The sequence below is a fragment of the Schistocerca gregaria genome, chromosome 2, assembly GCF_023897955.1.
Source record: "Schistocerca gregaria isolate iqSchGreg1 chromosome 2, iqSchGreg1.2, whole genome shotgun sequence".
Taxonomy (NCBI): domain Eukaryota; kingdom Metazoa; phylum Arthropoda; class Insecta; order Orthoptera; family Acrididae; genus Schistocerca; species Schistocerca gregaria.
Window position 1 is genome coordinate 476,842,275 of NC_064921.1, and position 14,418 is coordinate 476,856,692.

The 14,418-nt window shown below is 41.1% G+C and overlaps 1 protein-coding gene across 1 annotated transcript in view; it reads left to right on the forward strand.

Annotated features, from left to right (window-relative positions):
* Window positions 1–12,362, forward strand: part of LOC126326837 (ankyrin repeat domain-containing protein 6-like) — a 638,792-nt gene extending 626,430 nt beyond the window's left edge. The window contains exons 14-15 of the mRNA XM_049995795.1: window positions 2,359–2,616; window positions 11,971–12,362. Coding sequence (XP_049851752.1) covers window positions 2,359–2,616; window positions 11,971–12,146 — 434 coding nt within the window. The 3' untranslated portion in view covers window positions 12,147–12,362. The remainder of the gene's footprint in view (window positions 1–2,358; window positions 2,617–11,970) is intronic.
* Window positions 12,363–14,418: the final 2,056 nt, after the last annotated feature.

Sequence of the window (14,418 nt, forward strand, 5' to 3'; positions counted from 1 at the left end):
GATGGCTTTTGAAACTGTCAATGAAACACTGCTCATTAGATGAGTGTTTGTCACACAACAGCTCCCTTATTGATCTTAAAAGGAAGAATCCCATGTTTCAGCATCAGGTTTAACCCTACCCTTCTAACAGTGCTGCCACCATCGCTGCTGCTGCCGCCGCCGCCGCCGCCGCCACCACCACCACCACCAAAATAACATACAAGCTGCTCATGTGACATAATTGATAAAGGATTGCATCAGGCTGTCAATAGAACACAAAGGTTCCAAGTCTGAATCCTAATCTGGCACCCAGATTTAATTTGCCAGGAAGTTTCAAATGAGCATATAGTCTGCCCCAGAGTGAGAATCATTCTGGAATGAGTAAAAAAATATTTATGTTGTCATTTCATTCTCCTGCAAGCCTGGCATTTTTCAAAAGAATAATTCAACTTTCAAGTTTGGCAATGCAGAAAACAAGTTTTTCATTGCATGGTATCTTGCATAAAAACAAGAGGTCTTGCAACAGGTGAACAGTGCCAAGTGACAAAAGTGGTGTATGTTATTAGTGAAAGACAACAAAGGCAAATATACAAGACAGAAGCAATGTAAAATCTGAAGTAGATGTACTGTTAACCAACTGAATGTTGTGGACATGTTCACATAGTGTCATAGCGCTTTCCTCGAAATGCTGTGGACATGTTTATTAGTGCCACTAGATTGACTGCTGTGTTCTCTGGGTGCAACACACAGCTGTAGCATGTCACAATCTCACAGTAGCTGTTCAAAGTCCTGGTTGGAATATTTGCATGCTGATGTTTGATTTTAAGGATGCTTTATGTTTTTGTATATTTTTCAGTTTTGACACCAGATTATTTACCATTGTCCTATTCAGTATGGGCAGGACACAGTCCAGGAATTTTTGTTTTATTTATTTATTTATTTTTTAAAGAAAAGTTATAGAGGTTCTACTGGTAGTAGAACTGACAGCGACAATTTTTTGTGTCAATAACTGATGATTTCTATAACATCTGAGAGTTCCAGTTCCGAACCACACATGTCAACTGGCATAGTAGTATTTTTCCTGGCGGATATTGAATTATTTCTTCAGAATATCAGTAATCTGAAAGACACTGTGAAACTCTTTAAAATATAATATGCTTTGGGTATATTTGTAAAGGGGACGAAGTGATTTTCAACCAGTTATGCATGTACTAAGAAATACTGATGAAATGGCTAGTATTTTTCAAATTTCAAAGATATTGGACATAACAAGCTTTGTTGCTATTTGTCATTCCTCATGCCCTGGATGAAAGAGTTAAAAACTGTCAATCGCTGGTCCTGAAAAGTACTTTTGAAAACTTCAGTTTCCAACAAATTTATATTCTGAAATCATTCTGTGTTACTTCCAAGAATGTTCCACTTCAATAACTTTGTTGTTATCAAAGCAGAAACTGTATTCATTGCTTTGATCCAATATTCCATGCTAAAAGCTCTCCAGTGGCAAAAACCAATTTTAGTTGAAATTGCAGTTATTTCAAACAGTGTATCTGAACCAAACAAAATGTTTCAATTGATAACAATCCTCAATGACTGATGAACTATTCACATATGAAAATTTTGTCTTGTACGTTGGTGCAACACATAAATTGAATTCAACATCACCATGAAGAGAACTATTTGGAATGAGGGTATACTCCTTATGTTGACACTGCTTTTAAAAGCAAACAATCTGTTGTCAACTGCTGTTTGTGTATGAGAAATCGGTTGGAAACTTTCCTCATGTCAGCACGTTGTAGGTGTCGCCACTGGCGCCAACCCTGTGTGAATGCTCTGAAAAGCTAAGCATATCATAGCATCTTCTTCCTGTCGGTTAAATTTCACGCCTGTAGCACGTCATCTTTGTGGTGTAGCAATTTTAATGGCCAATAGAGTAAAAACATATTTATATTTCGTCAACTTGGTCTGAAGACACTCACACTCCCTCTGCCCCCCTTTCCAAAAAAAGTAAAAGTTTGAAAATGTGTGCAGTAAATATAAATAGTAACCAGATAATTAGAATTTCTGATTTTGAATCTTTGCTATAGGTGAATTACTGTGGTATTGGGACTTATCTGACAGTATTACATCTGCTTGAAATGTGAATTACAAACAATTGAAAATGTGGCTTTCAATGTACCAACTAAAAAAGAAATCAAATAATTTACAGTACTTTATCTATGGAGTTATTTTCTTATCAACAAAAAGTATTTGGACAATATAATTATTAAGTAATTAATTTAGCTTACTAATATGATGAGGGCATTTTTAAATACATTTATATGTGCATCATCCTAAAAGAAAATGTATTCCATATCATGCAAGTACTATCTGTATTTACAGCCATCCAGAAGTGCTACAGTCATCCATCTGAGCGAGTTGGTGACAGCTCAGATTCAAGTGAAGATGAGTGCGAAGGTCAGGCTGCCGCAGTGGTGCCAAATTATGAAAATGTCTGCCCTCAGCCTGATGCCTCACAATTGGCCAGGCAGCGTGTTGGTGTCTACAGCCCAACACACGAAGCTAGTGATCTTCATAATGATTCAGGTTACAGCACAAGACTGTATGGCAGTTCTAAGGGACCTTCACCCTCTTTGTCAGGTAAATACAAAAACATTACAAAAAGGTTGATTATTCTTAAAGAAAGTATAATTTTCTGGACGGTAGATAATACTATGATGCCCTTATATTGTTTTGTTCCTCAGCATCATTTGCATAAACCTTCAATACATTGGAATATGTTTTCTTGTCCCCAGTTTCTCTGCTAGCTTTTGCAAACAGGACTCCTAGCAGAAGCAAGTTTTATGCCTGTCTACACATTTATCCTTTGATGATATTCTGCAAGCAGATTTTCTCCATCCAATACAACTAATTTATCAGTTCATTGTTCACATTAGTCTGTTACTGGTGTCTGTGTGCATATGATTTTTTATTTACACTGAGTGCAGGAAAGGAACAACCAGAGTATGCAAATTGGAACAATATGGAAACCAGACATCTTATTAGATTATTTGAAAGAGATCCTCTACTTACAAAGTAATTAGGAAATAAAATGGGAAGGGGGAATGAAAACTGTTCAGAAACTGAAGTTTCGAGCACAGGAAGTTATGACTATCTACCTTTTGCATTGAGCCTATCTTGTGGTACTGCATAATGAAAGAATTACTTTTTGTTACAAAGTGCAATGAGAAAAACCACACAACTGTTGCAGGTATAAATATGCCACAGTACAACTGAAAGGGTTGGCAGAAGAAAGTGCTAACCCACAAGAGCATATTTTGAGTTTAAAAAACAAGAACAAATGTAATAAGAGAAGACAACAATTGAAATGATTGATTGCTACTCATTACATACAAGAGGCAGTCAGTTTCAGGCTGGCATGCACAATGAAAAAGAATACTAGATATATTCTGTGATCACACACCCTGTCCTCATTCCTTCACAATCTCAACACCTTATTTCCATCCACTTCACTTGGTTCTTCTCAACCTCCCATGCAATCTAGCCACCTGTGGATGTTGTATCTGCAAGTCCCTTGCACTGTATGCTGAAGATAGCACAAAGGCCTTCAAAGATATGCACTATCCCCCAGACCTAGTCCCCAAATAGATTTCCCATGTCGTAAGTCCCCCCCCCCTCCCCCCCCCCCCCCACACACACACACACAATCCCCTCACCACCCTCAAGATTCAGCTATAAAGGAGCATCTGCTCATCACCAAATACCACCCTGACTGGAACAACCAAACCACATCCTTCGTCAGGGGTTGGATTATCAATCATCGTATCCTTATATGAGGGACTCCCTACCCAACACCCTTCCCAACCCTCCTAAAGTGATGTTCTGCTGCCCCACCAACCTAGTATACCCCACTCCATGCCACTCCCAACCCCAATCCAAGTGCAAGACCTGGCCAATTCACACACCACACACTTCCTATTCCAATAGTCACAGGCTTATCCTACCTTATCAGAAGCCAGGCCACCACTGAAAGCAGTCATGTTGTGTATCAGTTGTGCTGCAATCATTGTTTAGCTTTTTATATTGGTATGACTACCAACCAGCTATCCACTACAATGAATGCCCACTGCCTTACTGTGGCCAAGAGAAAAGTGGACCACCTGTAGCTCAACATGAAGCTAAGTATAACATGCTTGATTTCAATGGCAACCCAGCCATCTGGATGCTCCTCACTAATACCAGCTTTTCTGAACTGCAAGGATGGGAGCTATCCTTACAACACACTCGTCTTCTTCTTCTTTATCATCACCTTGTCCCATGTCACGTAGGGTCGGCGTTGTTCTTCTGGATCCTTCTCCTCCGTAGTACTCTATCCATTGCCTCTTCCTTCTTCCATCCTTTCTCCCTTAGGTCCCTGGATATCTTATCCTTCCACCTCATCTTCGGTCTTCCTCTCCTTCTCGCTCCTTCAATCTTTATATCTTCAACTCTGTTTCCGATATACTCTTCCCCTTTTCTCTGTAAGTGTCCGTACCACCTTAGTCTGGTCTCTTGTATCTTTTTCCCCATGGGTGCACTTTCACAGCTCATCTAACAAATTCATTTCTAATCCTGTTCTTCCTTGTCATCCCACACATCCACCTCAGCATCCTTATTTCCATCACTTCCATCTTCCTTTCCTAGGCTACTATGATTGGCCATGTCTCTGCCCTGTATATCATAGCAGGCCTTACCACCGATTTGTACACTTTCCCTTTAAACCCAATGCTCACCTTCTTGTCACACAACACTCCACTCATTTTCATCCAGTTGTTCCAATCACAATTTATTCTGTGTTGTATATAGCTTTCCAGTCCTCTGTCCCTCTGTATGTACGACCCCAGGTATTTAAATTTGCAGACCGATTTCAGCTCATCATCCTGGATCTTGGAAGACTTCATCTGCACATCTTTCAGTGCTAAATATTCTGACTTTGTCCTGCTAATTTTCATCCCTTTTTCTTCTAGTGCCTTCCTCCAACCCTCCAGCTTTTCCTCAAGTGTGTCGATGCTCTGCTCACAAAGAACCACATCATCCGCAAACATCATATTCCACAATGCTTCCTTCTTCACATCTTTCACCAGCACATCCATAATCAGGTCAATGAGGTAGGGACTAAGCACAGACCCTTGATGTAACCCTAATTTTACTGGAAACTCCTTTGTCATGCCCACACAACTTTTCACCTGTATCATTGCTCCTCTGTGCATTTCCTTCACTAACCTCACATACTTCTCCAGCATGCACTGCTCTCTCGTGCTTCTCCATATTTCGTCCCTTGGGACTCTGTCATATGCTTTCTCAAAATCAATGAAAGCCATATGTAGATCAGCTTGTAGCTCCCCGTGCGTCTCCGCTATCCGCCTTAAAGCATGTATTGCATCAGTCATTCTTCTTCCAGGCATGAACCCAAACTGTTCTTCACACACCACAGTCTCCTTGCGTAACCTTGCTTCTATAACTCTCTCCCAAATGTTCATTATGTGTGCCATCAGTTTAATACTTCTATAGTTACTGCAGTCCTGCACGTCACCTTTCCCCTGAAATATTGGGATCAGTACACTAGTTCTCCACTCGTCTGGCATCTCCTCCTGTCGCCAAATCTTCTTCATTAAATCCCAAAGGAGCTCAATTCCCTTTTTACCAAGATACTTCTATACCTCAATGGGGATCTTGGTCTGGGCCAACTGCCTTCCCATTTTTCATATTTTCAACTGCTCGTTCGACTTCATCTCTACTTATATCCATTGTTAATCCTTCGTTTGCCCCTCCTTCCTTAGTTTTCACTCTTACATTTCCTTCATTTAGCAATTTCTCAAAATAATTCAGCCACCTTTGGATTATTTTTCCATGGCCATGCAGAATTATTCCTGTTTCATCTTTCATTTGTTTCATTGCTGTTAGATCCTTAGAAGCTTTATCTCTTGATTTGCCTATCCGTATCAGTTGTCTCATATCCTGATTTTTCTGTAGTCTTTCGTATGCCTCCCTTACTGATTCAGCTTCAGCTTTAGCCACGGCTCGTTTTGCCTCCTCCTTTGCACTTTTGTATGCTTGCCCGTCCTCAGCACTTCCACACATATCCCACTTTCTCTTAGTGTCTTTCTTTTCCTTCACAACCTTCTGCACCTCTTCATTCCACCACCATGCTTCCTTACCTTTTGGCACCCCTCTCCCAGATGTTAACCCAAACACTTCATCCTCAGTCTTCCCTATAACAGCACTATTTATTTTCCACCACTCCTGCACACTCTCTGCCAATTTTACCTTTCCCAGTACTTTTTCACTAAACTCCTCTCAAATTTTTATCCTTTAATATCCACCACTTAATTTTCCTTTCACATTGATTTATGTGTCTGTCTTTTACATACTTTCATCTCACAATCCGCTACAATCAACTTATGTTGTGTTGCTATTCCTTCATTGTATATGATCTTCGTATTTCGCACCTCCCCTCTATTTTTCCTTCTACATAATATGTAATCAATTTGGCTTTTATTTTGGCTACTCCTGTATGTTATTAGTTTTTCTCTTTTTCTTTGGAAGTAGGTATTCATAATCACTAGATCAAAAGCCACTGCAAACTCCATTATCTTTTTTTCCTTCCTCATTTCTCTCGCCATACCCCCATAGTCCATGCACCTCTCTTCCCCACCTTTCCTTCCACCAACATGACCATTTAGATCCCCTCTATCACTTTCATTCTCTGGTATTCCAACCATTACTCCATCCAAATCTCTCCAAAATTTTTCCTTCTCATCCTCCGAACATCCTGCTTGGGGTGCATAGGCTGTCAGCACTGTTACTATTTCTCCGCCAATCGTGATCTTTACATACATGATCCTATCATTTACTCTGCTGACTTCACATACCTCTTCTTGAAGCTCTCTTGCACTACTATAAAGTAGCTAATAACCTTCAGCTACGATCTTTGCCTTATTGCCCTTCCACCTTGTCTCTTGCACACACAAAGCCTTTATCTTCCTCCTCTGCATCATGTCTACTATCTCTCTTCCCTTCCCATGTTTAAAGTTCCCACTCTGATCTTGAACACCTTTGGATCCTTCGCAAAACACCTCCCCCGGAGATCCGAATGGGAGGCTGTTACTCCAGAATATTTATCTGGAGAAACATCCATAATTCCTCTTGTTTTGGCAATGTTTTTACAGCTGGATACCATTCCTGGTGCCAATCCCCTTCCCTTGTTAGAGGGGCGGAGGCTTGCTAGTTTTGGTCTGCCCTGGGTATTTTATTTCCCCAATACCCACCATATCTGGTGAGCATTCCCCTATCCGCGAACCGGGAAGGCGCCTGATGGGAGACTAGCAACTCCACTCCTTACAAAACTCACTGCTCCCGAAATCATCCTGACCCCAACCTAACATAACTTATTGTTGCTGCACCCACTGCTAAACAGTTTGTGACCCCTCTGTCTTATCACCTCCTCCCAGCTGACATCCACTAACCCTCATTGTGTACTGCTCACTGCCAATGCACCCACCAAGCTTTTACCCTTCTCTGCTCCTCTCCTTTCCACTCTTCCCCCCTCCCCCCCCCCCCTCCCCCCTGGCATGCTGATATGAGTGGTCCGCTGATAGTGACCGGGCCAAATATCTCACAAAATAAGCTAAAAACAAAAAAAACTACAAAGAACGAAACTTGTCTAGCTTGAAGGGGGAAACCAGATGGCACGGCGGTTGGCCCGTTAGATGGCGCTGCCATAGGTCAAACAAATATCAACTGCGTTTTTTAAATAGGAACCCTCATTTTTTATTACATATTCGTGTACTTCGCTTTATAATAGATGGCGCTATAATAGTCACAAACATATATGTATGTAGTAACATTCCGCCAGTGCGTACAGTATTTGCTTCGTGATACATTACCCGTGTTAAAATGGAGTTTACGAATTATGGAAAAGGTCGATATCGTGTTGATGTCATGATGTCATGATCAAAATGCCCAACAGGCATATGCTATGTATGCTGCTCGGTATCCTGGATGACATCATCCAAGTGTCCGAACCGTTTGCCAGATAGTTACGTTATTTAAGGAAACAGTAAGTTTTCAGCCACATCTGAAATGTCAACCACAACCTGCAACAAATGATGATGCCCAAGTAGGTGTTCTAGCTGCTGTCGCGGCTAATCCGCACATCAGTAGCAGACAAACTGCGCGAGAATCACGAATCTAAAAAACGGCAGTGTTGAGAATGCTACATCAACAACATCAATTGCACCCATACCATATTTCTTTGCACCAGGAATTGCATGGTGACAACTTTGAACGTCATGTACAGTTCTGCCACTGGGCACAAGAGAAATTACGGGACAATGACAGATTTTTTGCACATGTTCTATTTAGCGACGAAGTGTCATTCACCAACAGCAGTAACACAAACCGGCATAATATGCACTATTGGGCAACTGAAAATCCACGATGGCTGAGACAAGTGGAGCATCAGTGACCTTGGCGGGTTAATGTATGGTGCGGCATTATGGAAGGAAGGATAATTGGCCCACATTTTATCGATGGCAATCTAAATGGTGCAATGTATGCCGATTTCCTACGTAATGTTCCACCAATGTTACTACAAGATGCTTCACTGCATGACAGAATGGCGATGTACTTCCAACATGATGGATGTCCGGCACGTAGCTCACGTGCAGTTGAAGCAGTATTGAATAGCATATTTCATGATAGGTGGATTGGTCGATGAAGCACCGTACCATGGCCCGCACGTTCACTGGGTCTGACGTCCCCGGATTTCTTTCTATGGGGGAAGTCGAAGGATATTTGCATCGTGATCCACTAACAACGCCTGACAACATGTGTCAGCTCATTGTGAATGCATGTGCGAACATTACGGAAGGTGAACTACTCACTGTTGAAAGGAATGTCGTTACACGTATTGCCAAATGCATTGAGGTTGACTAATATCAATTTGAGCATTTATTGCATTAATGTGGTATTTACAGGTAATCACACTGTAACAGCACACATTCTCAGAAATGATAAGTTCACAAAGGTACATGTATCACATTCGAACAAGTTAAATAAAATGTTCAAACATACCTACGTTCTGTATTTTAATTTTAAAAACCTACGTGTTACCAACTGTTCGTCTAAAATTGTGAGCCATAAGATTGGGACTATTACAGTGCCATCTATCACAAAGCGAAAAAAGTGGTTCAACTAAAACATTCAAAACAGTTGATATCCATTTGACCTATGGCAACGCCATCTAGCGGGCCAACCATAGCGCCATCTGGTTTCCCCCTTCAAGCCAGACAACTTTTGGTCTATGTAGTTTTTTCATTTGATGCTTATTTCGTGAGATATTTGGCCCAGTCACAATCAATGGACCACCCTGTGTGTGTGCACACACATACTTTTTCACTGTGCCAGTCTACGATTAAATATCACCTCTATGTCAGGAGTAGCAATCTCTCCTTCCCAACTGTTATTCCAGTCAGGATTTTCTGTTGTTTGATAAGACAGACCAATGTATAAAGAAGACACCATCGTGTAGTGGTACTTTGAAAATACTTGTTACCAGCATGTGACGCACCCAAAAATAATACAACTTGATCAATCTCTACGAGATTGATGACCCCTTCAATTAAAATAGCAGCCCTAGTACACATCAAAACGTTTTGAGTCACCTCAGTACCGGAATCTACATTAAATTGGAATAGAGATCAACATAAACATCATATCCACCCTTTTTATTGCTCATGAAAATCACTCATTACACGTTGTACCACCACATAGCGACACCTTCAGAGGTGGTGGTCCAGATTGTTGTACACGCCGGTACCTCTAATACGCAATAGCACGTCCTCCTGCACTGAAGCGTGACCGTATACATCGTGGCATACTATCCACAAGTTCATCAAGGCACTGTTGGTCCAGATTGTCCCACTCCTCAACGGCGATTTGGCATAGATCCCTCAGAGAGGTTGGTTGGCCACGTTATCCATAAACAGCCCTTTTCAATCTATCCTAGGCATGTTTGATAGGATTCATGTCTGGAGAACATACTGGCCACTCTAGTCGAGTGATGTTGTTATCCTGAAGGAAGTCGTGCACAATGGGGACACGAATTGTCGTACATGAAGACAAATGCCTCACCAATATGCTGCCGATATGGTTGCACTATCAGTCGGAGGATGGTATTCACATATTGTACAGCCATTACATTGGGAGTGAAGTTGCACATCATGTAGCCTATTGCGTCACAGTTTGAGTCATAACATGACATCCTGTGGCTGGCTGCACGAAAAGCATTATTCAATATGGTGGTGTTGCTGTCAGGGTTCCTCCGAGCCATAATCCATAGGTAGTGGTCATCCACTGCAGTAGTAGCTCCTGGGCAGCCTGACCAAGGCATGTCATCGACAGTTCCTGTTTCTCTGTATCTCATCGATGTCTGAACAACATCGCTTTGATTCACCCCGAGATGCCCAACTACTTCCCTTATTGAGAGCCCTTCCCAGCACAAAGGAACAATGCGGACACGATCAAACTGCGGTATTGACCGTCTAGGCATGGTTGAACTACAGACAACATGAGCCGTGTAGCTCCTTCTTGGTGGAATGACTGGAACTGATTGGCTGTCGGACCCCCTCCATATAATAGGCACTGTCATGCATGGTTGTTTACATCTTTGGGTGGGTATAGTGACATCTCTGAACAGTCAAAGGGACTGTGTCTGTGATACAATATCCACAGTCAACGTCTGTCTTCAGGAGTTCTGGGAGTCGGGCTGATGCGAAACTTTTTTTGTTGTGTGTATATTGGACAAAATTAATTATCAAACTGTAAAGTTGGAAAATCTTAAACTTGCAGTGAGACACACTGATAGCTATGAAAACCAACTGCATGTTAAGTTTATGACATTCTGACTCTGAATGAATACTGTATATTTAAGCAAAAGGAAAGCCATCTCCAGACACACTACACATCTATGGCTTGAACACTACTGCAACACAGATTAAAAAGCTAGCATTAATCTGATAAAAAGACCCAACAATTAAAAAGTAGGGACCCCTAAAATGATTTTAATTATATACTTGTGAATTATTAAAGACAATAGCAATTGCAAGTGAAATCAGAGTGACAGCATCTCATCACAGCTCTTAATCTTGTCGATTTGGCTGCCACACCAACTTTGGTGAATCAAAAAAATTTCTTCATTGGTCTCTCTATATGCTAGAATCAACAGAGTCACCATCTTGCACATTAATATGGTGTGACTTCCAAGGGATGAGATTTAAACTGACTTGGGAGTTTTTACTTTTGCTTCCTTCACATTTAGCGATGTGCCTGTGAAAAAGCTATGTACCACAGTGGTATGGAGCCCACAGTGTACCATCTCCCACAGGCTATGCCTGGTAAAGCACTGTGATTTTCAAATCAACTTTCGGGCTCATTACAGCTTTGCTTTATTTTGTCACGTCAAAGTCCATGGACATACTGCACGATCTGCAAGTGGACTAATACTGTAACCACTTCTCATTTTCTTCAGAATATCCTAAAAAACATTTATCTATTAGATGAGAAATAATAACCCACCAAAAGCTTCAATACGAAGTTTTAAGAGATTAACTGTGATTTTTGGGGGAAAAAAAAGTTTTAAAGATGAGCGATACTTGTTTCAGAATATCAGAACAGTAATGAAATGTGCGTACTGAAAGAGGGGAGAAGGCAGGAGAGGGAGGGACGACCTAAATGAATACGAAGTTGGAAAAATTGCAGTTTGCAACTCTTCTTCAATTCATGATTTAGAGAAATACAAATAAGGACATGTAATTAAAGTTAAAAGAAATATTCTGTTATAACAACTATGGTATGGCACACACTGCATGTGAATAATTGTGAATAAACTGTTATATAGCAGAATATGCCTTTTTTACACTTGACATGACTCTTATAATCGTTCTTTGTCTCTAGGACAAGTGGAGAGTGAAGCACATGTTCAGAAGACAACTATTTACTCATCTCAGAAGCAATTAAGAATCACTGATCGGCCAACCCATCACACACATTTAGGAATGTTACCGAAACAGAGGTATGAACAAGAAGGAGAAGAAGATAGTAATAATATAGTGACCGCAAGTTTAGTGTGAAGTCCCTGCACTGGCTTGCAGTAAGCCAAATGTACACAAATTGAGCTTTAATCAAACCCAAACCTTTACTTTTATATATATATATGTTTAAACACTGTTTCCAAAGTACAATAATTTTTAAGTTTTATACATATGTACATATGTCACTTGTACAATATGCTGTGTGTGTAAATATGTGTAATTCTCAACAAATAAACTTATTTTATTAAAAACAAATTCTTAAGTCTGAATGTGCAAGAGGTACCAAAATTGCAGTTCTGTACCGTAAGTATGACAAAGCAACCCTTTACTGGGTAAGAATTAAGACAAATTAGTTTTAAGCAGCAGTCATCAGCAAAAGAAAATGTATGACAAACAGAGTTGTCTCACAATCCAAGTTGTGATACGTCATCTACAAACTGCTTCATTGGCTACCAGATCCACCCAAGAATAATCAACTAAAACTGATGGCTAGACAGAAAAAGACTTTCCATCTTTCCCTCAACACTACACTTAATGAAAAACTTAGGATTTCATGTGTTCAGAAAGTTGTGGCAGAATGTAAATGATAATGGAGGTGTTGAGTTACTGAGAGGCAAACTGGAAACTTTGCTAGCCTTCAAGCAAATCTTTTTTCGAGTTGACACACACACACACACACACACACACACACACACACACACCTGTGCAGGTACACTGTGACAGAACTGCAATGTGGGAGGCAGTGAAGTGTAGTATGGCACAATGTAGCTATACAGAGAGAGAGAGAGAGAGAGAGAGAGAGAGAGAGAGAGAGAAAGAGAGAGAGAGAGAGTGAGTGTGTGTGTGTGTGTGTGTGCAGACACTGTTCCAAACAAAGCAGAAAAGATGTAACATACTAATGTGTGATGTGAAGTTTCATACGTTGCTGTACTACATCACAGCATGTTATGAATGGAGAGTAATCTTTGAATACAGCACAATAAACAATATTCACTTCTAAACTACACTGCCAGCAAAAAAAAAAAAAAAAAAAACGAGTGAAGTGCACAGAAGACATGTCAGATGTCAATGTAACTCCGTACACTTGGCAGAGTCTGCAAGGGGCCTCATTGCGTGTTCATTTGGCAGCTGGTCAAATCGTGTAATAACTGATTTGTGGGGCACTTGGATGTGACTGATCCGATGTTGAACAGCAGGGGAATTGGGGGCAGACATACTGACTGTCAAGGTTCTGGTCGACCACATCTGATTACCACAATGGAGGATCGCTGTACTGTACACCAAGCACACTGTAACCCCTTCACATCCATGCCTGGCTGTCTGAAAACAAATACTCCCTGCAACATTCTGTCATCCCACATCATTAGACAGAGACTAGCAATAGCCAGACTAGGGAATTAATGTCCCATGCATAGGCTATCATTAACACCTCCAGTGCTCGGAGTGGTGCCATGACAGGGAAGTATGGACTGCTGATTAACTGCATCACATTGTGTTCAGTGATGAAATTCTGTTCTGTACTACCCCAGATGACAATTGTTGGCGAGTATGGTGGTGACCAGGAGAATGGCCCCATGCTTTGGACAGGCACTGTGATGTTACTCCTGGCATCAGGGTGTGGGGAGCCATTGAGCACGACTTCAGCTGGTAGTGATGAACTAACAGCAAAATGGTATGTTAGACTTCATGTGATTGAGTGTTACCTCTCATGTGGTGCCATTTTTCAGCAGTAAGATGCTCATCCACACATGGAACATGTCAAACTGTGTGCATGATGTCGAGGTACTCCTGTGGCCTGAAAGATACCCAAATCTGTCCCCCATACAATGACATGGGACCAGTTCAAGCGTCAACTGCATCCCAGAGCCCGTATCTGGGATAACAAGGACCAGTTACAACAGTTTTGGGCCAGCTTGCCTCAGGGGAGGATACGAAACTTTACAACACACTTTCCACAAATGCATCAAGGGTAGAGGAGGCAGTGACGACATGCTCCTAAGTGTGCTCAGACTTAAATTTTTTGTCAATCTGACAGTTATGTATCCAGTGAAATAAAATCTCATACCCTCTCAAGCTGTGAAGTTTCATTTAATTTCCTCCTCCCCTTCTGTGTACTTTGCTTATTTTGCCACACAGTGTATATTAGTATAATTCCAGGCACTATACAAAACTACTCAAGTCAACTGCACGTGTCAAAATCTGAACAATATACTTCGTTCACCATCAGAATAAACCTGATGCAAACATGACGAATGGTCAGCAACCGTAGCTTTCATACACTACTGCTGTTCTGACCTTTGAAATAGTTCCA